General features: G+C 49.8%; 1 protein-coding gene across 3 annotated transcripts; it reads left to right on the forward strand.

Annotated features, from left to right (window-relative positions):
• Nucleotides 1-7,700: 7,700 nt before the first annotated feature.
• PGAP3 (post-GPI attachment to proteins phospholipase 3) lies at nt 7,701-22,257 on the forward strand. Of its 3 annotated transcripts, XM_077164522.1 has the most exons (8): nt 7,886-8,143; nt 9,845-9,942; nt 11,914-12,066; nt 18,239-18,301; nt 19,241-19,302; nt 19,687-19,823; nt 20,082-20,286; nt 20,469-22,257. In XM_077164522.1, the coding sequence occupies exons 1-8, from the start codon at nt 7,963-7,965 to the stop codon at nt 20,530-20,532; spliced, it is 963 nt and encodes a 320-aa protein (XP_077020637.1). In that variant the 5' UTR covers nt 7,886-7,962; the 3' UTR covers nt 20,533-22,257. The 3 variants fall into 3 exon arrangements, with proteins under 3 accessions (XP_077020639.1, XP_077020638.1, XP_077020637.1); XM_077164523.1 differs by lacking the exon at nt 18,239-18,301 and having other exon boundaries at nt 7,883-8,143; XM_077164524.1 differs by lacking the exons at nt 18,239-18,301; nt 20,082-20,286; nt 20,469-22,257 and having other exon boundaries at nt 7,701-8,143; nt 19,241-19,769.
• Nucleotides 22,258-22,380: the final 123 nt, after the last annotated feature.

The following is a 22,380-nucleotide window of genomic DNA, read 5'->3' on the forward strand; positions in this document are numbered from 1 at the left end:
ATCCTACTCCATCACATGCCTATTTGTCCTAATATCAAATAATGGTTTTCCCACCATATCCTCAGGTGAAATTGGTACTTAAGGAAGGGGATGCCTTGTGTTTAACTTCTGGCTTCCAGGACTGCCTGGCATAGCCTCTGGACTCTTTTAGCTATCTTCCCTAGTCTAAAAAGCTGGTTGTAAGGGAATCTACAGATTTGAGGAGAAGAGTTCAAATTAGAGGGGACTTCAGCCGCATCCTTCAAAGGATATACCTCTTGTTTCTTTATGGGGCTCCCAGTCCCCAATTCATTCAAGGTTTCTGCTCTGTCCCCTGCCTTTTGTTACCCTGTTCCATTGCAGCTCCCCACCCTGCATTCCACCTGGACCCCTGACCCTGTTCTTAAGACCCCGAGTGATGGGGGAGGAGAGGGGGTTGAAAGGGAAGGAGGCATGTTTTTGTTGGAAATTCCCACAAAGTAGTGCGTGGGACACACGTATAATAACAAACTATTCGTTGTTTATCTGAAATTCAAATTTAACTGGGCTTCCTTATTTTATTTGCTAAATCTGGCAAGTCTTCTTGGAATACCGTAGCCAGGAGCAACATCTGTGCTGACCAAGAGGGGGATCAGGACACCTGCTGGGGACTGGAGAATGAAGGACACTAGAATTTCTTAGTGCTTACTTGTGCCGAACACCTGTGGGAGGCTGAGAGCAGCAGGGGCTCTGGGATCAGAATGACCTGGGTTCAAATCTCTGGACTCTACCACCTGTTTGTTAGCTTTATGACTTTGGGCAAGTGACCGAGTCTTCTGAGTTTGCTCATCTGTAAAATAGAGTCTGTAATGGCATCAGGCCTACTGTGCTAGGGGGTAAATGAAATAACGCTCCTGAAGCACTTAGCACAGGACTCGGCACATAGTAGCTGCTCAATAAATCGACTGGATTTCCTTCTACTGGGGCAGAACCGGGTTTTGTGGGGCCTGAAGCTTATATGATGTGGGAGACGCTCTTTAAGAAAAGAAGTACAAAGTTATGAATACAAATTTAAGTACAATGACGGTAGCACAACATTGTGAATGTAATTAACACCACTAAATTATATATTTGAATGTGGGCAAAGGGGGAAATTTTAGGTTGTATATATGGTACTAGAACAAAAATTTTAAAAAAACCTAGGACTGTACAACACAAACAGTGAACGCTAATGGACCATAGAGTATAGTTAATAGTGTAATTATGAGAATATTGTGTCATCAATTTAACAAAGATACCACAGTTATACAAATTATTAGTAATAGGGAAAGTTGTATGTGTGAGGAAAGGTGTATATTTTCTGCATGATTTTTCTGTAAACCTATAATTTATTTTTAAAAATTAATTTTTAAAAAAAGAAAATAATTAAGTACAAAATTATGCACATATATGCAGATAAGGGGCCTGAAACTGTAACCTTTCTTAACCCTATGGTAAATCCGCCCCCGCCCCAGCTCTAACCAGTACTGTTCAAACCGCAGGTCAGATTCATCATTAGAGGGCCCCGAAACCAATTTAAATGATTAAGACTAGACTTTTGTTTGTTTGTTTGTTTTAAGAAATAGAATGTAATAGAAAAGATCGGCGCACATCCCGTGGAGTAAGAACATAGTAAGGGTAAGTGTGGTTTTGTATGTAGTTTCCAGTTCGTGATGTAAAATGAATTTATTCCTTGGATTATAATCACAAATGTTTGGAAACACCATTGTTCCTGGGGACACAATAGCCCGCCAGGACGGGCATCAAGATTCCTGTTTTCTCTAGGTGTTAGAATTAGAATTAGAGTTAAGTAATTTGCCCAGGGCTGTTTTAGGGTTAACTAGGAAAAAGTTGAACATCCAGCAAAACCAGCCCCTCTTCCCTAAGGAAGAGGGTATAGGATTTAGTTAACTTGCCTCAAACCCACAGCATCTCAGCCCCTCAGGGAGAAAAGGTGTTGACCTGGTTCCAAGAGTTACTTGGTGGTGAAATATTCGAGGGAGGGCTGGTACGTGGGTGATCGCACGTGCAGCTGGTGGGAGACCATCAGGATATTACCATAGGGTCAGGGTTTGAGGTGTCCCTTTCCCCTGGAACATGCTTTTCCCCAGCCCTTGTGTTAGGAAAAGCTTGTGCAGCCAGGAAAGCTGCTGTTGTACCATCCTTTATTGGATCCTTCTCTGTGCCATCCTCTGTCCTACATCCACCTTCCTTCTCACACTGGCTCCTCGAGGCACCAGGGGTGGCTGTTATCATTCCCCATTTTACAGGGAAGGAACCCGGAGATCCTGAGAGGTAAAGGAACTTGTCTAAGACCACACAGCAGAGGCAGAACCTGAGGCTTCTGAAAGCTTTGGCTTCATCCATTAGTTTCGAGAGCTCTGAATCAAGGGGTACCATGAACCCCCCTGGGGTGGGGGAGCCAGAGGAGATTTCTCAGGGTAAATCCCTCCTTCTACAAAGAGTCCCTCCCTCTACCCCTGCCCTGCCTCAGCAAGCCCCCCTCTCTGCATTGGAGATCTTAAGAACAAACCCCTGGCTGGCATACAAGGCTGCCCAGAGGGGCGGAGCCAACCAGAGACCGGGCAGAGAGGGGGTGGGGGGGAGGAGCTGGGGTCAGAACTCACGCTGTGGGGAGGAGGCTCGAGAGGGGCCGAATCTACTAGAGAGAATGAGCCCATTCAGAGCCAGAAAGGAAGGGGAAAAAACCTTGTCTGGTGTTTGACAAGAGGAGAGGAAGGGGGGCAGGGGTGGGCGCTGCTGATTTGATTCTCTCCTCTGCTGCCCCTCCCAGCGGGGCCTGGCAGGAGAGCCATGGAAAGAGGATGCCTGAAGGACAAAGACAGTGGGGGAAACATCAGGGAGCGGGATAGGGCCGGTTGTTGGAGGAGTTTGAGAGGGGCCTAGAGTGAGGGAGGCTGGGTACCAAGGAAGGGCCTGACTGCAGGTCAGAGGGTAACAAGCCAAGGGCCCGAGGGGCAGATGCATGAGATTTGCCTGAGAAGATCTTTGGACAACAGTTACTGGGCCTGTGGGCTGTGGAAGTGGCCACCAGCACTGAAGAGGCCCAACGCGAGACCCTGACTTATAGAGGTGACCTCTGAGGGTCTGAAACCAACAACCTGTGAAATGCCAATCAATCATTGACCAGCCACTGAAACTTGGGGGCATGTGAGGCTGTGTGTGTGTGTATGTGTTTGTGTGTGTACGCCTGTGTGTGTCTGTGTACACCCTGGAGTCTCCTCCCCACTGCCTACCTCACTAGCCAGCCAAGGGTCAGAGGATTGAAAACAAACAGAAAAGGGGAGGGGAAAGTCCACAGTCCGAGGTCCAGGCCTCAAGCCAGAGCCTACCAGGCAGGGCCTCCAGTCTGGGGCACGGGTTGTAGAGGAAGTGTTGGTATGAATTCAATGGAAGGAATCCCTGAGAAAAGCAGGCACAAGGCCTTCCTGGGGCCACAGGAAAGTAACTTGGAAGCTTCTGATAAGAAGACGGATCAATTCACTTGTAGCCTAACCACACGGGAGACTGCTCCCCAGGCCCAGGGTTAGCGAGTGGGTAGAGGCCAAGCTCACCAGAGAAACACCAGCCTTGTTCTTGCTGATGATGGCCCTTAGCTCTTCTCACCTGTCTCGGGAATGCAGGCTCAGGAGGCGAAGAGATTGCCCTTCTCTCTCCCTTTCTCTCCCTGGGCTGCTTTGCAGAAACAAAATGACTCTTCTGTCCTCCACCTCACCTGGTTTAATGCATGGCATGAAGGCAGAGTGCCTTCCACCCCAGCCTCTGCACACAGGGCTGTCCTGGGTGCGTTTCTGTGCCCTCATTTTTCATGAGTGGGTCTCTCCTTGGATGGTAGCTTTGCTGTGTGGCCTTGGATGATTCTTCACTTTACCGTCTGAAATAGGAGAAAGTTGGCTTGGATAGTTCCTGGTCGGTCACAGTGTTTTAGGTTTTGGTGTGGGAGCAGTGACCTCTCCAATCCCAACTCTTGAAAGCCCCACTGGGCCCTCCCTCTCCTGGATTCCTTGTCTCACAAGCACTGGGCCAACCCACTCATCCTGAAGCACACCCCCCTCGCTGCTGGAGGACAGACCACTAAGGGTGAATGAATATGTCCGTGCCTCTGACTTTTGATTTTGGGAGGAGGGGACTAGGAAGCTACCAGAAGCATAAAACTATGGCAATCATGAGATCCTGGTTTGGGGGGACAGTTAGAGTTTCAGATGATCAGTTCACTGAACTTACATTGCTGATTTTTCTTGCCTTGTCCAGTCCTTTAAATCTACCGATTCCTCTTCCAATATCTCTATGCTACTTTTTCCATCTCCCCCCCACCCCCTCCTCACCAGCTAATCTAAACTCTATTATTTCTCTTCTGGGCTACAGCCACCAGCCTTTGGTCTTTCAAATGCTACTTTTGCCCCCTACAATCTTTCTTTTCTTTTTTTTTTTTTTCACAGCAGCCAAATAAACATTTTTAAAGAAAAATTCAGAGCATGTTATTCAATCCAGTTCTAAAACAACCCCAGTGGCTTCCCATTGCCTACACTCTTCACCATGGCCTGTGAGACCCAATAGGATCTGATCTCTGACTGATGCTTCAGTGTCCCTCAATGCTGCAGGCTCCGTGCTCACAGCATTCCAGCATGCTGGATGCTGCTCTGTTCTTCAAAGATGATAACCTCATTCCTGTCTTCTGGCCTTTCTTGGCGCTGGCTGTTCCCTCAGCCTGGAACCATCCGACTCCTGGTGTTCCCAGGGCTGGCTCCTTCTGGTCATGGAGGTTTCAGCTCAAATGTCACTTTCTCAAAAGGGCCTTCCAGTTCAAAGTAGCCTCCCTGCCCCACCCCCACCCTCACCAGCTCATTGGTACATCGTCCAATTATATTTAACTTGTAACCCTTGTGACTGCCTGAAGTTCTTTTTACACTTTTTCTCTGTTTTTAATAGAGCAGACAGATGGTACAAAATTCAAAAGCTACAAGAATAAAAAGTGTGTCCCTCACTCCCCTGTCCCCATCCACACAGCCCACCTCTTCCCAGAGGCAACAATTATTTCCAATTTCTTATACATCTTTCTAGGTATATTCTCTAAAACAACAAACATTGTATATGCTCTTGCTTTTCTCACACATGGTAACATACTATATATATATTATATACATATACTCTTCTACACCTTGCTTTTTACACTTAACAAAAATATCATGAAGGCTTATCCGTGTCAGTGCATTACAAATCTGCCCCATTCCTATAAATTTCTGCTCAGCATTCCATTGTATGCATCTCCCTTAGGTCCATAGCTGATGGACATTGAGTCATTCCTTTTTTTTGGCTATTGAAAATGTTATCATGAACAACTTTGTATTGACACCATTTTGCCATTTTGCACCTTAGGTATGTTGGAGCTACTGCTGAGAGTGAAATTGTTGGGTTAAAGCGTTTATGCAAATTACTGGTTTAAAGGGTATGTGCATGCAAAGATGCGTCAAATTATCCTGCATAGTGGTTCTGTCAATTTACTCTTCCGTTGTCACTGAAATTATCCTGGTCTTTTGTTTGGTACTGTTTCTTGCCTCTCTCCCTCCTCTGGCCATGAGGACAGTGACTTGTTCCTCACTCTGTCTCCAGAACCTTGCGCATGATAAAATTCAACAAATATTTGGCGAATAAGGACCCTTTTACTCTAAGAATATGACAGCTTGTCATTGGGCCCTTATACCACTGAACTATTTGCTTTATCTTTCTCCTCCCTGGCCTGGATTGGGAACCATTTCCAATTAATTCTTTGTTTTGTTTTCTCCTAGTGCCCAGTGCAATGGCTTATATCCAGTAGAGCTCAATAAGCTTGTGTTGAAGGAATGATTCAATGATGAAGCCAAATATAAATTAGGAGGCAGATTAAGCTAAGGCAGCTCACCGGAAAAGTGGAAGCTCTAGAGTAAAAGACTGGGAGAGGAAGAGGTAGGGAAACTGCTGTCCAGAAATGTGGGGCTGGGCTGGCAGGAAAATCCCTCAAGATATCCTAAAGAGGCAACACCCCATCTCCCACTGAAACAGCAGGACAGATGTCTCCACTGCTCCCTCTCAGAATTGTTTGAATATGTAGGCATGGACTTTTCAAGGACCTATAAAAGTGTATGTGACCTGAAAACAAAACTTTTCATTGTTAGCTTCAAAATTTAAGAAAACTACAAAAATTAAGATTTTATTAAATTTACACAAAGTGCTTATAGTGGCTCAATTCAACTACATATAGTTACTTATACATTTTATTTATGTGAGATGTTGATAAGTTTGAATATGCTTGATATAATATAGGATGAGGCTTTTCAAAATTGGCAGTGTAAAATGTTTTAAAAGAACCCTGGAGTTCCTTTAAAGTAAGGGTCCTGCCTTTGTCAGGATTTCAGCCTCTCTAATCCTAAATTTCCTCATCTTTAAATAGGAAATCCTCATAAAAAGATTCCATCCCAGAGTTATAGTATGGACAAAGCAAAATAATGTATTATAAAAGGACTGATCTATCAGATGCAAAGTAGTATTAGCACTCAATTGTTCTGGTCTAACCCAGCAGGGCTGAGTGGTTGTTTTATTCATTGCAACTTCCCAATCACTATCAACTGTCCAGGGGATACTATTCACGTTATATTCCACTGGAAGAGGCAGCATTCACAGAAAATGCAGTGTGAATGGTGCTCCCCGGAGCGCCATTCATAAAAAATACAATGTGAATGGTGCCTCCTGGAGCTGCATCTGGCTTAGCAGGGTGCTAGAGCGAAAGTTGCAGGAAATGTTTGTTGAGGGAATGAATGGAATCCGACTTTACTTCTTGCTCATGCCACCCTCCAGGATAAAAAGGAAAAGTAGATCATGAGTGAAAGGGTGGGGTGGGGAGGAAAGGCAGTCACTATTTTGCATCTAGCAAACAGGCTTCAGTGAGAAGTGCGGGTCTAGGGGGAGGTGGGATGCAGGAGATGGTTGGGGTGAGGAGGCAGGATAGGAAAGCCAAGGTCCTGTTACAAAGAGTTCTCCGCTTAATTTTTGGAAACCAGCACATCCTTATATTGAATTAGGTTGTTCATTAACCTTTTTTTTAAAAGCGTACTGAGTGCCCTATCCCTGGCCACGTCCTGGGAGCGTGGGCAGAACTGCCCATCTCGAGTACAGAAGAGACCGCTGTATGCTACATCACCCTCGGGGCGCTGACAGTCACTTTCGGGAGGTGATGTTTAAGCTGAGACCAGAAGAATAAGCAGGAGCGAGGACAAAAGGGACACAGGCAGAGCAAAGCCAAGAGGCTTGAGAGACATGATCCCTTTAAGGAAATCTGCAAGGCAGTGAGGGAGACCAGTGGGCAGGGAGAGGGCTTGTGGAATTTGGATTTTATTCTGAGGGTTATAGGGAGTCAGTAAATAACTTTAACGAGAGAAATGACATGGTCAAATTCGAACTCTGGGAAACGGAGCGCGGTCTGGAGGAGGCGAAAGAAGAGGCAGGGAGAACCATTAATAGGAAACTGAGGCTGTCTCGGGGACAGATGATAATAGCTTTATCCAGAATAGTGGCATTTGGAGAAGAAGTGGACAGTTCTAGGTAAATTTAGGAGATGAAATTTATCAGAGCTTGGTGACAGGAAAATAGGCCCAGCTAAAAGAGAGACCCTGTTAAAGAAACAGAAATTCATAGAGACCAATTTATTTTACTGATCTCTGTGATAAAAGACCACTTTATTTTGTTCCTTAACCCACCAGGCATCCCTCTTTCAAATCGCTTAATATCTGGACATTTAAAAAAGGACGAGGGGCGGGGCAGGCGCTCACAAAAATCCGGAAACTTTTACTTAAACTGGGAAAACACCAGCGGAAAGGGGAACAATGAACACAAGGGACTTCCGGTTATTCCGGAAGTGAAAGCTTGACACGCTCCTGAGCTCCTTCACCGGCGGCGGGCCAAGGTGAGGAGATGGTCGGACCCGCGGCGCAACTGGTGCTGCTGGCCGGGGCGGCAGCGCTAGCGAGCGGTTCCCAGGGTGACCGCGAGCCTGTGTACCGCGACTGCGTGAGCCAGTGCGAAGAGCGGAACTGCTCAGGGGGCGCTCTAAGGCACTTCCGTTCCCGGCAGCCAATCTACATGAGTCTGGCAGGTAAACTCGGCCCCTGAATAAGCCCCGCCCCTGAACAAGCCCCGCCTTGAATAGGCCCCGCCCCTTGCGTGCCCCCAAACTCATTTGCAATCTCCTTATGTTAGTTACCCCACCCGCCTTCTATGCCCACCCTGTCTCCACCCTTCTGTCTTGCGTCTGCTAAGAGTGGAAGAGCCCCAGGGTGAATAGAGTCTCACCAACCAGTCTTACTCTCCCAGGAGCTTTCGTTTATTTTTTTAATTGTAGTAACATACTACATACACTTTGCCATTTTAACCACTTTCAAACATACAGTTCAGCGGCATGAATTACATTCACCAAGATACCATCACCACTAACCGTTACCAAAGCTTATCCATTCCCCCCCACACAGAAACTCTGCACCCATTAAGCCTTGACTCCCCATTCCCCTCCCTCCTACCCCTGATAATCTGTAATCTATTTTCTTTCTCTTATAAATTTGCATATCCTAGTTATTTCCTATAAGTGAAGTCATACAATATCTGTCCTTTCGTGTCTGGTCTTTTTCATTCAACATGATGTCTTCATGCTTCATCCATATTGAGCCATGTATCAGAATTCTTTTTCATTTACTTTTTATATATTTGGTCAAATGAGTTTTTATTAAATACCTCCTGGGTACAAGGTTTTGGAGTGATGCTAAAATCAACCTGGGATCCTGCCCTCAGGGGCTCACAGTCCCCACAGGGACATTATCTCAAGTACAAGAGAGAGAGTAGTTTCAGCCCTAAAGGACCCTTGGAGTAAGCACTGGAAGCATTTGAGGGAGGAAGGAATCGCTTCAGGTTTTGAGGGATTGGGTGTGAGGATCCTCTTGGGACATTCTGTTTTTCTATCTGAGTTCTCCCTGATGGATACACTGCATTTGGACCTGCAGCCATAGTGGGTAAGGAGCAAAAATAGTGAGCCCTGCCATGTGACAGGTGTCACAGTAGGTCAGTTACTTTTCACAACAAGCCTTTGAGGTAGTTTCTCATATGTTCTCAATTTTACAGATGGGGAAGTTCAGAGATGTTAAGTAGTGCCCTGCTCAAGGTAACAAAGCCAGGAAGTGATAAAGCATAGTTTCTAGCTCTGGCCTGTCTAATTGCAAGCTTGTCCTCTTTTCCCTATCCCTTTGTATTCCAGACAGAGGGAATCAAGAGAGGGGAGCACTAGGCAGATGTGGACACCTCTGCCAGCTTGGTTTATTCAGAGAGCAGGGTGCATGGAGGGGAATAATGGGAGATAAAGTTGGAAAGGCAGTTTGGGACCTCAGAAGTCAGGCTGAAGAATTTGCGCTTCATTTTCATAGGAGGGGAGAGGGCAGCAGGAGCTTCTCTCTGGTGAGAAGTGAGAACAGATCTTGGTTCACTTGGGGCAGACAAACCCAGGTGTCCATGGATGAGTTCAGCAGAAGCCAAAATCCCCATCTTGGGCTAAAAGAAGAGAGAAAAAAATCTCTATTCGTTCACTGAACTTCACCCTATCTCCAAAATGCACTTGCATATGTACACTCTCTCTCTGTCTCTCTCCCTCTCCTTTATGTGTAAACCCCACCATCTCTTATCTGTCCATGCTAGGATTTTGACATTTCTTCTGGTTCTCACCAACATGCAGGCCTTTTCTCTTGGACCCCATTCAAGCTCTCTCTGTGCTTCCCGGTGCTGGGGATTTCACCAGGTCACATTTGTTTTTCAGGCTGGACCTGTCGGGATGACTGTAGGTATGAGTGTATGTGGGTCACCGTTGGCCTCTACCTCCAGGAAGGTCACAAAGTGCCTCAGTTCCATGGCAAGGTGAGTGTGTGGCAGTGGTAAGGGGAAGATACCACCCAGGTGGGCCACACTGTCCAAGTAATCTGGCTGGGGCTTTGGCCATGGGGTGGTGTGTGTGTGTTTGGGGGTAAGTAATTGTTCTCAAAATCTGCTGGCTTCCAAATGGCACCAATATATTCTACCTCTGGGAAATAAGATCAGGGCAGGGGAGCTTTAGGGTTTCCTCAGATCATACTCTGGGCTTCTTAGGGTAGTTAGAATGCCCACCTTGCCTGCAGGAACAAATTTCCTCACCCCTTATGGCATGCTTTTTGTTGCTTCTCCAGTAGGGTTCTGGATTAATAATAGTAATAGCACCTCAGATGCCCAATGAGGCACAGATTACTGGTGCCTTTTTATTTTTTAATTTTATACTGATAGCATATATAAAACATAAAATTTGCCATTTTAACCATTTTTAAGTGTAAAATTCAGTGGCATTAGTTATTTTCACAAGTTGTACAACCATCACCATCATCCATTACCAAAACTTTTTCACCCTTCCAGTAGAGATTCACCCCAAACAGAAATTCTGTACCCATTAAGAAATAATTCCCCAGCCCTTCCCCAGACCCTGGTAACCTCTAATCTACTTTCTGTCTCTATCAATTTGCCTATTCTGGATATTTCATATAAGTGGAAGCAGATCATATTTGCCCTTTTGTATTTAGCTTATTTCACTTAGCATAGTGTTTTCAAAGTTTATCCATGTTGTAGCATGTATCAGAACTTAATTCCTTTTTACAATTGACTACTATGGCATTGTATGGCTATACCATATTTGTTTGTTCACTCCTCTGTTGATGGACACACTTGGGTTGTTTCCATCTTTTTGCCATTGTGAATAATGCTGCTTTGAGCATTGGTGTACAAGTATCTGTTTGAATTCCTGTTTCTAGTTCTTCTGGGTATATACCTAGGAGAGGAATTGCCAGGTCATATGGCATTGATCCGTTTAACTTTTTGAGGAATCTCCAAAATGTTTACCACAGAGGCTGCACCATTTTACATTCCCACCAACAATACAAGAGGGTTCCGATTTCTCCATATCCTCCTCAACACTGGTTATTTTCTGTTTTTTTTTGTTTTTTTGTTTGCTTGTTTTAAATAGTAGCTATTTTAGTGGGTGTGAAGTGGCTTCTTATTATGGTTTGATTTGCATTTCTTTAATGACTGCATTTCCCTAATGGGGTCCAACTTCATTCTTTTGCATGTGGATCCTAGTTTTCCCAGAGCCACTTGTTGAAGAGACTCTTCAGTCCCATTGAATGTACTTTGCACCCTTGTCGAAAATCAATTGACCATAGATAAATGGTTTTATTTCTCAACTCTCAATTCTATTCTGTTAGTTTTTATGTCTATTCTTAGGCAGTTCCATACTGCTTTGATTTCTGTGGCTTTGTAGTTGAGTTTTGAAATCAAGGGGTGTGAGTCCTCCAACTTTGTTTTTCTTTTTCAAGATTGTTTTGGCTATTTGGATACTTGCAATTCCATATGAATTTGAAGATCAGCTTTTCCATTTCTCTTGGTGCTTTTTGATGCAATATTATCTCATCCAGCCTAGGAAGGTTGGCAGGAATTATTGTCCTTAGTTTGCCACAGAGTAAGCCGAGGCTCTGAGGGCTTGTAGTCACTGCTAGAGAACAACTAGAACTTATGTCTTCTCAGTGGCAGGTCTACAGTGTTTCCACCAGGCTATACTGAGCCATCTTTACTTCCCAGAGACCAGGGCTTATGGTGCTGTGAGTACTGAACAGGACTGGGGATGTGACCCTCAGCCAAAGATTGACAAGGACTTGTCAGCCTGAGGAGGGACTGATCTGAGGCTTTGGCCAAGGTCCAGAGCTAAGGAGCCAGCTATAAGCTTGTTGATGCAGCATGTCAAGAAAAGGTAGGTTGGGTCAGTTGGGGGTTGCCTGCTCCTCAGGCCCCCTCCATTTGCTCCTTTTTCAGTGGCCCTTCTCCCGGTTCCTGTTCTTCCAAGAGCCTGCTTCTGCTGTGGCCTCCTTCCTCAATGGCTTGGCCAGCCTGGTAATGCTCTGCCGCTACCGCACCTCCGTGCCAGCCTCCTCCCCCATGTACGACACCTGCGTGGCCTTTGCCTGGGTAGGTAATCTGGTTAGAGTCCTGCTTTACACCCTCATCCAAGAAAGAGGGACTCTTAGGTCCCAGTTCTCATCCAGAAGGGCCTTCTACCTACCCAGCTTCCCCTCTGTTTCCCTGGGAAAATTGAAGCTATGAGGTGATCAGACCTGAGGAGAAAACAAGAAGATGCTGAAACTGGCCTTATCCTTCTAGCAGAGACTTAGGCCAGGTTGTTTTGGAGGAAGAAAGGAAAGAAACATTGTTCTTATCCTCAAGAGGGAAGCTACTAACAAACCCAACAGGATAGGTTATAAGTACAGAAGGAAGGTGGGTGGTAGGGAACATGCAGAGACCATGGGTCTCTCCAGGGACCCTCTGGGACACTCCAGTCACCAATACCAGGATGCAGGAGCACTCTGGAGGAGCTGGCACCATGTCAGTTCCAGTCCAGTCTTAGCAGGCAGTGGCAGCCAATGCACACTCTAGCTTAGAGCTCAGCTTGGCATTAGACCATCCCTGGAGAAGCCGGGGTATGTTCCATCTGAGTGTCCAGAGAGTTCTCCCACCTTCACAGTGTGGCCGCTCAGAGGAGACAGTGTCTAGGCCTGGAATGGTGTGAGATGTATGGACAGGGATACAGATGTGAACTGCTACCACCTTGGAGAGGGTGTTAGAGCAAGAAGCTGCAATGAATGACTCAAACAAAGCTACCATTTTAACTCTTAAGAAAACATTCTCCACTCGCTAATTGTCCTGCCATCAAAACAGCCATTGATTCATGTACTGAGCACCTACTATGTGCCACGCACTCTGCTGGGTGCTGGAGTTACAAAAGCATATAAAAGCAGACAGGGGACGGGCCACGGTGGCTCAGCAGGCAAGAATGCTTGCCTGCCATGCCAGAGGACCCGGGTTCGATTCCCAGTGCCTGCCCATGTTAAAAAAAAAAAGGCAGACAGGTCCCTACTGTCTAGTATTAGTCACACAATCACAACTGAATGTAAAAGTGCAGCAATGAAAAGGTATAGTGGAGGAGAGAAGGAGAGGCGTTTATGGGGTATGGGGACTACACTAGTGCAGGGATACCAGGGAAGGCTTGTCTGAGGAAGGAGCATTTGAGATAAGATTTGAATGATGAGTAAATGTTAACCAGGTAAGTTGGGGTAGGTAGGGGGAGTATTCTAAATGGAAAACTCAGAATGTGCAAAAGCAGGAGGGAATGAAGGTCATTTGAGGACCTGAAAGGCAGAGGCCTCATGTGTGGAAGGCCAGGGTCTCAGGCAGGAGGGAGGTGGGTGGATAGGGCCAGCCCATAGAGGGTCTGGGTGATGCCAAAGGACTCCTGGTCTTGTTCATCAGAGCCTGGAAAGCTCTGTGGAATTTTAAATGAGGGTGAGAGAGAGAAAGGGGCTTCATGAACAATTTTGCACATAATAATTCTGGTATGGAGGCTGGAGCATGTAGGGCTGGCAGGCAACCTTAGAAAGCTTAGCCTGCCACAGTGTGGCTGTGTGAAGGGGAGTGAAGGGAGAGAGGATCAGCAAATCAGGCCCTGAGTGCCATACTGAGGGGCAGGTGTGGCCTGGCATCAGCACAAACTGCCACAGGCATGGGTAGGAGGGAGCCACTATTTGCTGTTCCGGCCTTTTGCAGAGAAGGGAATTTGGTCCTGACCAAGAAAGCAGGAAGGGTGGGGAAATTGAGGAGGGTGCACCTGTCCCCTTTCCCTAGGGACTTTTCCAGGGGTACTGCTTATATGAACCCACACCACCCCCACCCACTTCTCTTAGAGGGCACTGGACAGTCTAGCCTAAATTCTCTGAACAAAGCTCAGAGCTTCTCAGGGAAGACCCAGAGAGGCCCAGCCTTTGTCCTTACAACAAATGCCAGGGACCAGTGGTCACTTCACAACTCTCACCTTGTTCTCCCTGATTCTTGTGTCTTTATTCTCACTGATCTCTGAAACTCAACTTCCTTCTTGGCAAGGGGTCATGCCAGCCACAGATATCCTGCAGTCTCCCTCAGGGAAAAACTAGATATTGAGCAGGAGAGGGCAGACACCTGCACTCTGTGTTTTAGATTACATCATCACCCTGTGGGATGTAGGATTCTGGGAGGTGGGATCCCCTCTTGCCACCACTAGTTGTTGAGGGACACAGGCCCTTTGACAATCTGGTTTGGATTTTACACTTGGTCTTCAGTCCTGTGTGCGCTTCTGCAGGAAAAAAAAAAGAGATCTTGAGCTGCAAGCAGGGTGCAGCAGTGGACCTTGTCCTAGGCTGGGCTTTGGGAGTGAGTGGGACTCCCGAGTTCTGTTGGGCGGGAACAGGAAGGCCCCTCACCTGCTCCAGATTAGGTCATAGAGTAAGTCTCAGTCTTTTTCTCTGGGAAATGAGGATACCCTGTCCACCAGCAGGGCTGATGAAGCTCTGCCACAAGAAGGCAGCCCCTACTTTGCCATTTAGGCCTGGGCTTGGGCTGGGAAACAGGTAGGCAGGGCTGGAGAGCCCACCAAACTCTGCATACCATGGCCCTTTGACTTCATGGAATTAGGGGCCCCGTTCTCTGCCAAAGCCAGAGACTCCCTGCCCCCTTCTTCTAGTAAGGAAAGATCCTTGAGTGTAGAGGTGAGAGGGTGAGAATGGCAAGGAAGCCCAAAACTCCTTTGCTGAGGAAACTGTGAGAAAAGATAGGTTGAGACAGCAGCAGAATGATAGTTAGACTTCAGGAACGACTTCCTGAAGGTCAGACAGGAGGCTGTGGAACGGGAAATGGCAGGAATCCTTTCTGATGGTAGAAAAAGCCCTCCTCTCATGGCCATCCACCTCTTCCCCCTGTCTTTCTCCACAGTGAGCTGGGAAGGCCTGCTCTGCCTGAGGCAGAGGGTGAAACACGGTGGCCTCTGGGGGGGGCCAGGATGGCAGCAGGCATCATATTTAACATTCTGCCTCCTCCACTTCTGAGACAGGGAGCTATTTAAAGACCCACTTGTCCCCACTGCCACGGTGTCAGTGACAGCCCCGAGCACTGGGGCTTAGCACTGGGGTCGAATTCCTGACAGATCTGGCTCACTTGGCATACAACCAGTTTCACGGCTGGGATATTTTTGTCTCAATTTTCTTCTTTCCAACAGACTGAAACAGCCTCATGCTTCCCCCCACCCCCAGCGTTCCCTGTCCCCCTCCAGCCCCATCCCCTTGGCACTCTGCCCCTGCCTCCCCCTTTCCTGGGTGTTTACAGGCAGCTCTTGGCGCCTGCTGGGCCGCCCATTGCCTTCCTGGCTTATCTGATTGGCCAGTTGCCCCTCACCGCCCAACCTTCCCACTGGAGCTTGGCTGAGGAGTCTGGGAGCAGCAATGCATTCGCATCTTGGGGTTTTCCCCTTCCTTCCACGTCCCTCTGTCTCCTTTGCTTGTGTCTTGATGACAAACTCTGAGTGAAGAGAAATAGTATCTATTTAGTCCATACTACTGGATAGTAGCTCAGGATCGAGGTGGAGGGGGCGCCGCCCATAGCTGCATTCTGGGATCCAGAGACCCTGGGTCCCAAGGTTTGACCTTGAAGAGGGGAGGTTGGGGGTCAGGGGAAGGGAAGTAGGGTATGTACAGCCTACTGGAGGAGGGAAAACAACATTTATAGGACACCTATGGTGTGCCTGACAGCAATGACATTTGTTTATTTCTTACCATTTATCTATTTTTTTTAGCAACCATTTGTTGAATGATTCCACTGTGCCAGGCATTTCATTATTCATCACTCTCACGACCCTCCTATGCAGTGGATACCACTATTAATCCCTATTTGGTAGGTGAAGCAACTGAGGCTCAGAGAAGCCAAATTACGCACCGAAGATCACATGGCCGTTTAGTGGCCAAGGTAGGATTTAAAACCAGGGCCAGGAAAGGGAGCCTGTCTCACTGTGGAGGGTCTGGGCACTCTGTCCCCAGCCTGGAACTGTGGGAGTGGCCCCAGGCAGCTGCAGAGAGTACCTTTCTCTGCCCAGACTTCTGTGGCCTGCAGAGAAGGTGGGAGGCAGACTTGGCCTCCTTGGCTTTAGGTCTGTGTTGAGATGTGAGGGTCGGGAAGAAATAACACCTGATGCTTTACCTTGGCCTGGGCATGGTGCTATATACTATATTTGCGTTGCTCATTGAATCCTTATAAATCCTGTGATTATTCCCATTTAACAGAAAAGGCAACTGAGACACACCGAGGCTAAAAAACTTACCCAAGGACATACAGGAAGTGGCAGAGTTAGGATTTGAACCTGGCATTCTGGCTCTAGGTCTGCATTCTTAGTGACACTACCTCCCAAGTCTGGGGAAAGGGTCAGAAGAGGAGCCCCCCCCCCCCAGCAATGGGACCCTCCCCAGAGGAGAGGGGAATTTTCAGGAGTGCAGAGCCCATGCTTCAGTGGATCTCTGTAAGTGGAAGGTACTCTGGGAGGAGGGGAACGGGAGACCTAGCAGCACCTGCCCCCATCCCACAGAGTTGAACCCTGGCTATACACTAACCCTCCTGTTTTCAGTGTTCCAACTGTCACTTAGCTCAGTCCTGTTACCACCTTCCCCTTCCTACTATGGGTGACAAGGCAGCCTGGCTAGCTGCAAGCCCCAGCTGCCTTCCCCTCCTTCCCAAACTGTCTTTCCTGAGGATATCCCTTGCTCCTTGCCTTCCCAGGGAACCTTCCCCTCATGGTCTCTGTCTCCACCCCTAAGCCTACTCCTCTGCCCACATTCACCCCAAGAATCACAGTCTTTGTGGGGAGCAGTGTCCCTTTTCCAGCCTCCATACTGTTTCTCCACTGGTGTCTGGGGAAGGGCAGCATCAGGGAGGAGCCTAGAGTTGTGTGCTGGAGGATGTGTGCACGGCCTGGAGGATGGCCGTGCTGTGTGTACCTCAAAGGAGGAAACAACCTGCTCTGAAATAAATAACCTGACATCAGTGTAGGAGAGGAACTAAGGAATCACCTAGGCCAGCCCCTGATCTGTCCCAGGGGAGAGCTTGGGCCCAGAAGGCCAGTGCCTTTGCCGGGTACTGAGGAGCCTGGCTGTACTGGGCTTCCTTGAACCTCTGGGGACTCCCAGGGACCAGCTTTGTGAGAATTCCCCAGTGACTCTGTGGGCTGCCACCTACCCCCCTGCTCCCCACATTCTCTCATAAGCCTGCTGCAGTTCTGGATGGAAAGTGGGCAGGAGGCAGAAGGACCAGGGTAACAAGGATACCTGGGTACCTGTCTCTGGCCAGCTGGTGCCACCTTAGGCATCCCTCCATCTCCAGGGCATCCTAGGCCTGACATCCCACTCTCGTTTTCTTCCTTTGACTGGTTGTCACTGCTTTCCCAGCCTTCTCTCTCAGCCCAGTGAGTGTATCTCTTCTCTAGCCCACCTTTCCTTAAGTAACTTGGGCCTCTGCTGTGGCCATAGCAGTCCCTGAAAAAAGTTTCAGCATCAACTCCCGCAAAGGGCTCGATTGCAAGGTGATTTATCCTCTCTTTCCAGGCAGTTCAGTTCCAAGCAAAAGGCCTGAAACTTTCCCCAGGGCCCCTGCCCACCACAGCCCTCCAGCCCTGCCCTCTGCTTCTCCCAGGCCTGGAGAGCAGCCACTGGTCTAGCAGGTTGGGCCGGCCCAGCCAGGGGGAAGGGCTCCTCTGGCTGCCGCCCTCCTCAGAGACTCAGCCCACAGGATCTGCTTGATCTCAGAGGCTCCCTCACTTGCTAGCTTGGGTGCTCTCTGCTTTCGGGACACACCCCAAGCTGGCTCGAGCCCCTCCACCCCACCCACCTCTTTCCCGCCCCCAGAGACTGAGGTCACTGGCTCCCCTGGGCCCGGGTGGGGCTGTCATCACCTGCCAGTTGGGGGAGGAGGCAAGGGCCCTGGGGCTGTTGTCTCAGTGATTGAATAACCCAAGAACTGGGCTCTGCCGGAACTGGTTCCCAGGCCAGGCCGGAACCGGGGTGGGGGGGCTGCCCCCCCCCCCCCCATGAAGCGGAACCTGAAGGAACTGGGATAGGGGGGCACAGGTTTGTCCAGGGGCTCCAGGGACATTGGAAAGCACCTTTCTCTGCCTCGTGGGATTTGATCCAGTCAGAGATGCTGGCAGTGACCCTTCCCAAAGGTGAGGGGCATGTGTACCTTCAGGGGAGTCTCCCCACCTTGGGGCGGCACATTCACAGGCCCTCTCCTTCCTCAGGTCTCTCTCAATGCTTGGTTCTGGTCCACAGTCTTTCACACCAGGGACACCGACCTCACAGAGGTGAGAGCCCCTCCTGTTTCCCCCACCCCTGCATGGGACTGTTCCAGGGGCCCCAGGAGGGGTTCATAGCGGCTGTGGCATAAGAACCGAACTACCACTGTGGAGCACTTACTATGTGCTGGGCATGCCAAACCGATCTGTGCACTGAGCGGCACAGGAGCCTTACGAGAGACTGGTATGCAGGCGTGATTATTAGCCCTTTTTTTTTCCCCATGGGCAGGCACCGGGAATCAAACCCGGGTCTCCGGCATGGCAGGTGAGAACTCTGCCACTGCACCACCATTGCCCGCCCGATTATTAGCCCTTTTTAACTGATGAGACTTGAAGAGGAGAAGTAACTTGCTCAGCATCATCCAACTACTAAAGTGTGCTGTCAGGACCGGAGCCCATGGCTGTCTGGCCCCAGGCTGCACTCTTAATTCTGGGGCGTGCTCTTAATTCTTGAGTCCCAACAGGCGCACTCCCCCAGTGCCTCTAAACCCTCAGTGCTCAAAGCATGGTCCACAGGCCAGAGCATCAGCACTGCCAGAAAACTGGTCAAAACGGCAAGTCTCCAGGCTCGCCCAGCCCTACTGGGTCAGAATCTGCATTTCAGCAAGTTCCCTAGGAGCTGCCCTTGCACGCTAAAATGTTAGAAGCACTGTTCCAAAGTAAAGGCGGCAATCGGAAGAGGATAGGGAATAGGAGCCATTTGCTGAACATGTTTTTTAAAAATGATATAATGTGAATACAGGGGTCAGTCTGAAATTCAGAAGCTCAACAGCAGTGGAGAGAGGGAGCATGATACACGGGTCCCACTGAACAGGCCCAGCTCCCCAGGTTGGACCCCGCTGTACCTCTGCCAGCCCCTCCCCGACCTCTCCCTGGGCTGTGTCCTCTAGAAGCCTTGCCCACCTCCTGTTCTCCTCACACTGGCCCCTCCTCTGGCTCTCTCCTCAGAAAATGGATTACTTCTGTGCCTCCACCGTCATCCTACACTCAATCTATCTGTGCTGTGTCAGGTGAGCCTGCCTTGGTGGCTGCAGGGACCGGGTAGGGCCCTGGAGGCAGAGAGGGGTCACCCAGTCCTCCCCTGGGGCTACCATGTCCAGGGCTTTCTTCACTGGCTTCCAAACACACACAGACATGCCCTCCAACCTGTCCTGGAATTGTGCCTTGGGGGAGGGCTGGGTGCTCTGGCTCCTTACAAGAAACCTTCACACTGGGTACCAGGCCCGTGAGGGTGGGGATGGGGAATGAGAGCTGTCTCGCTGGCCTGTGGTGGGGGAAAGAGGGGCAGTGGCTTCCAGGACTGTACACTTGATGTTGGGGCAAGGAAGTGCTTCAGGAAATGCCGCTCTGGAGATGGCCACCCATCACCTGAGCGGCTCTGGTTGGTGGAGCAGGACGGTGGGGCTGCAGCACCCAGCTGTGGCCAGCGCCTTCCGTGCCCTGCTGCTGCTAATGCTGACCGCGCACATCTCCTACCTGAGCCTTGTCCACTTCGACTATGGCTACAACCTGGCGGCCAATGTGGCCATCGGTGAGGCCAGACCCTTGCAGAACTGCTGGCTTGGGGTGGGGGGTGGGGGAGGTGGGGGGTGGCTGGTGCCTTCCTGGAGGAGGTTCTAGAGAGACCCATAGGGTTGGGGTAACGTGAAAGAATTTGAGGTGGGAGAGAGGGGAAATCAGGAGGAGCAGCTGAAGACGGTCCTGGGGTCAGAGAGTGTGGGGATGGGGTGGCCTTCAGGAGAAAGGAGGTTCAGGGAATGAGCCTCCTCCTTGCCCCCATGGCACCCAGGCCTGGTGAATGTGGCATGGTGGCTGGCCTGGTGCCTGCGTAACCAGCGGCGGCTGCCTCACGTGCGGAAGTGCATGGCGGTGGTCTTGCTGCTGCAGGGACTGTCCCTGCTTGAATTGCTCGATTTCCCGCCTCTCTTCTGGGTCCTGGATGCCCATGCCATATGGCACATCAGCACCATCCCTGTACACGTCCTCTTCTTCAGGTGGGTGCTACTCCGTGCCCGTGGCTCCCCTTCTTTGTGCCTTCCTTGCCCATTGCTTAGGGGAGACTGGGGCCTCTGTTCTGCCCGTTGGCCCCCTCCAAGCTTGCCTGCACTCGCCCCACCCTGCCCCTGGGGGTAGCACTCAGAGCTGCATCTCAGTGGGCTCCTCCCTCGGCCCACAGCTTCCTGGAGGATGACAGCTTGTACCTGCTGAAGGAATCAGAGGCCAAGTTCAAGCTAGACTGAGGACCCTGTGAGCGGGTCTGCTGCCCCACTGGGGGTTCTGCCTCTTCCCTACTGGCTCCCCGTCTCCTCCAGACCCAGGAGATAACTTTTTTCTTCTTTTAGCTTCTTAATCTTGGACATGAGGGGGTGTGGGCCTGGAATCATGTGCCCTTCCCACCCCACTGCCAGCCTCCCTGTGACCCTCGTGGGTCTGCAATCCTTTCAGAGGCTGGGGCTAGAGAATGGGGGAACCTTCTGGTTCCTGGAGCTGAACTGGGCTGGAATTGAGAGTTTTCTTAGCCCCACTGAGAGGAGAGCCACCTCTGCTTTCTCCCCCACCTGAGTGGTCAGAGCCCTCTGCTTAGCTGAGAGACCAAGTGCCCTGGGCCTTTGCGGATACAGTGGGATCCCCTTCTGATCTCGCCTGCACCCTCCCCCAGGGCACCACTAGGTGGCACTGGACACTTGCTCTTTGGCTGTCAGAGAAGTTTCAAGTTTCAAGGCATGTCTCATTCTCCCCATGGGGTCTGAGGGACCCAGCTGCTGGGATTGGGGAAGGAGAAGTGTCCCACCCTACTGTTGCCCCAGCCGGACTCCCAGGAGGCCTCACCACTCTCCCTTCAGGGCCAGGACCCCAGAGGAATTCCTCTAGCCCCTTTGCTGCTGCTACTTAGGTTGGGAGCCTGCATGTGAGGGTGTAGGGGTGCAGGCCAAACCAGTGGGAAAGTGAGGGGACCGTAGGCATGGGCCCAGGGTATGTGGTGTGCTGGGTGGCTCAGTATGTATGGCTATGGTGTGGGCATGCAAGGCTGGAGAGTACAGGGGAGGGTGTGAGTGGTTTTAAAGTGTGTGAGTATTGGGGAGGGGGGAGGGCAGGTGGATTAATGTGGGTTAGGGGACTATGAATAGACTGAGTGTGAGTTTATGAGTGAGTGTCCTGAGATGAGTGTCTGAGATGAGTATGAGTGCATGGATGTGTACCAAATAGTAAGGGGCAGTTGGAGTAGGGTAGGAGAATCAAATCACCCTCAATTGTTTATTGAGCACCAACTTTGCACAAGGCCCCAAGATCTCCCTAGATTCTGTCTGGGGATACAGGTGTCTGACCTGCATGTGTGTGTGTGTATTCTTTCCCACTGCTTCCTACTGCAATCCTCCGCATCTTTCAGGGCCCCCACATAACTCAAGTTCACCCTCCAGAAGCAGCCATTAAGAGGCAGAGAGAGGAAGGAAAAGGAGGTCTTTCTGGGCCCACTCTAGCCACCCTGTCTCCTTGCCTAGGGCCAGCCAGCCTCCCTGACCCCAGTACTTTCCCTGCTAGCCCCTTTGCCACAGCCTGAAGCTTGAGGAGGGAGGAGGAGAGAAAGCTTGTGGCTGGGTCAGGTTTTCTGTCTTCCCCAGAGAAGCCTCTGTTGCAGGGTGGCCCCAGGGCAGGTAGGGGCCAGGCTGTACCTGTACCCTAGTAAAGGTGAAGTGACCCCTGGCACTTTCCTGCTGCAGAAGGATAGAATGGCAATTTGTGGAGTTCCAGAAACTTTCCATCTGTAAGGCAGTCTCTGTGATTGGAGCAGGGAGACTGGATTCTGGCCCTTTTCCTGGCCGCTGCTCCTTGGGGAGAGGGGTGCTGTGCCAGGGCTCTAACCTCAGGGACTTGGGTGGCCTGTGTTAAATTCTGGTGATACTGAGAACTATTTTAAGGCAGGAGGATAGTGAGGGGAATTCTTAATAAACCAATTCTGAGTCTCACCCTTGTTCACTCATTTGTGTGACTAGGGTAGGCTGGAGGGAATGAAGAGACAGAGTCATGAGGGAGGTGGGAGGACCCAGAGCTGGCTGGGGGCAGTGAACAGAGGTCAGGTCGCTACCTAG

Source organism: Tamandua tetradactyla, chromosome 6 (assembly GCF_023851605.1).
Source record: "Tamandua tetradactyla isolate mTamTet1 chromosome 6, mTamTet1.pri, whole genome shotgun sequence".
In the NCBI taxonomy this organism is placed as follows: Eukaryota; Metazoa; Chordata; class Mammalia; order Pilosa; family Myrmecophagidae; genus Tamandua; species Tamandua tetradactyla.

Excerpts from the sequence above, each read along its gene's own strand:
- PGAP3 (XM_077164522.1), top strand. The coding sequence starts at position 7,963 with ATGGTCGGACCCGCGGCGCAACTGGTGCTGCTGGCCGGGGCGGCAGCG. Across the intron at positions 8,144-9,844 it reads AATCTACATGAGTCTGGCAG|GCTGGACCTGTCGGGATGAC; the intron begins GTAAACTCGGCC and ends TTTGTTTTTCAG. Across the intron at positions 12,067-18,238 it reads CCTGCGTGGCCTTTGCCTGG|GTCTCTCTCAATGCTTGGTT; the intron begins GTAGGTAATCTG and ends CTCCTTCCTCAG.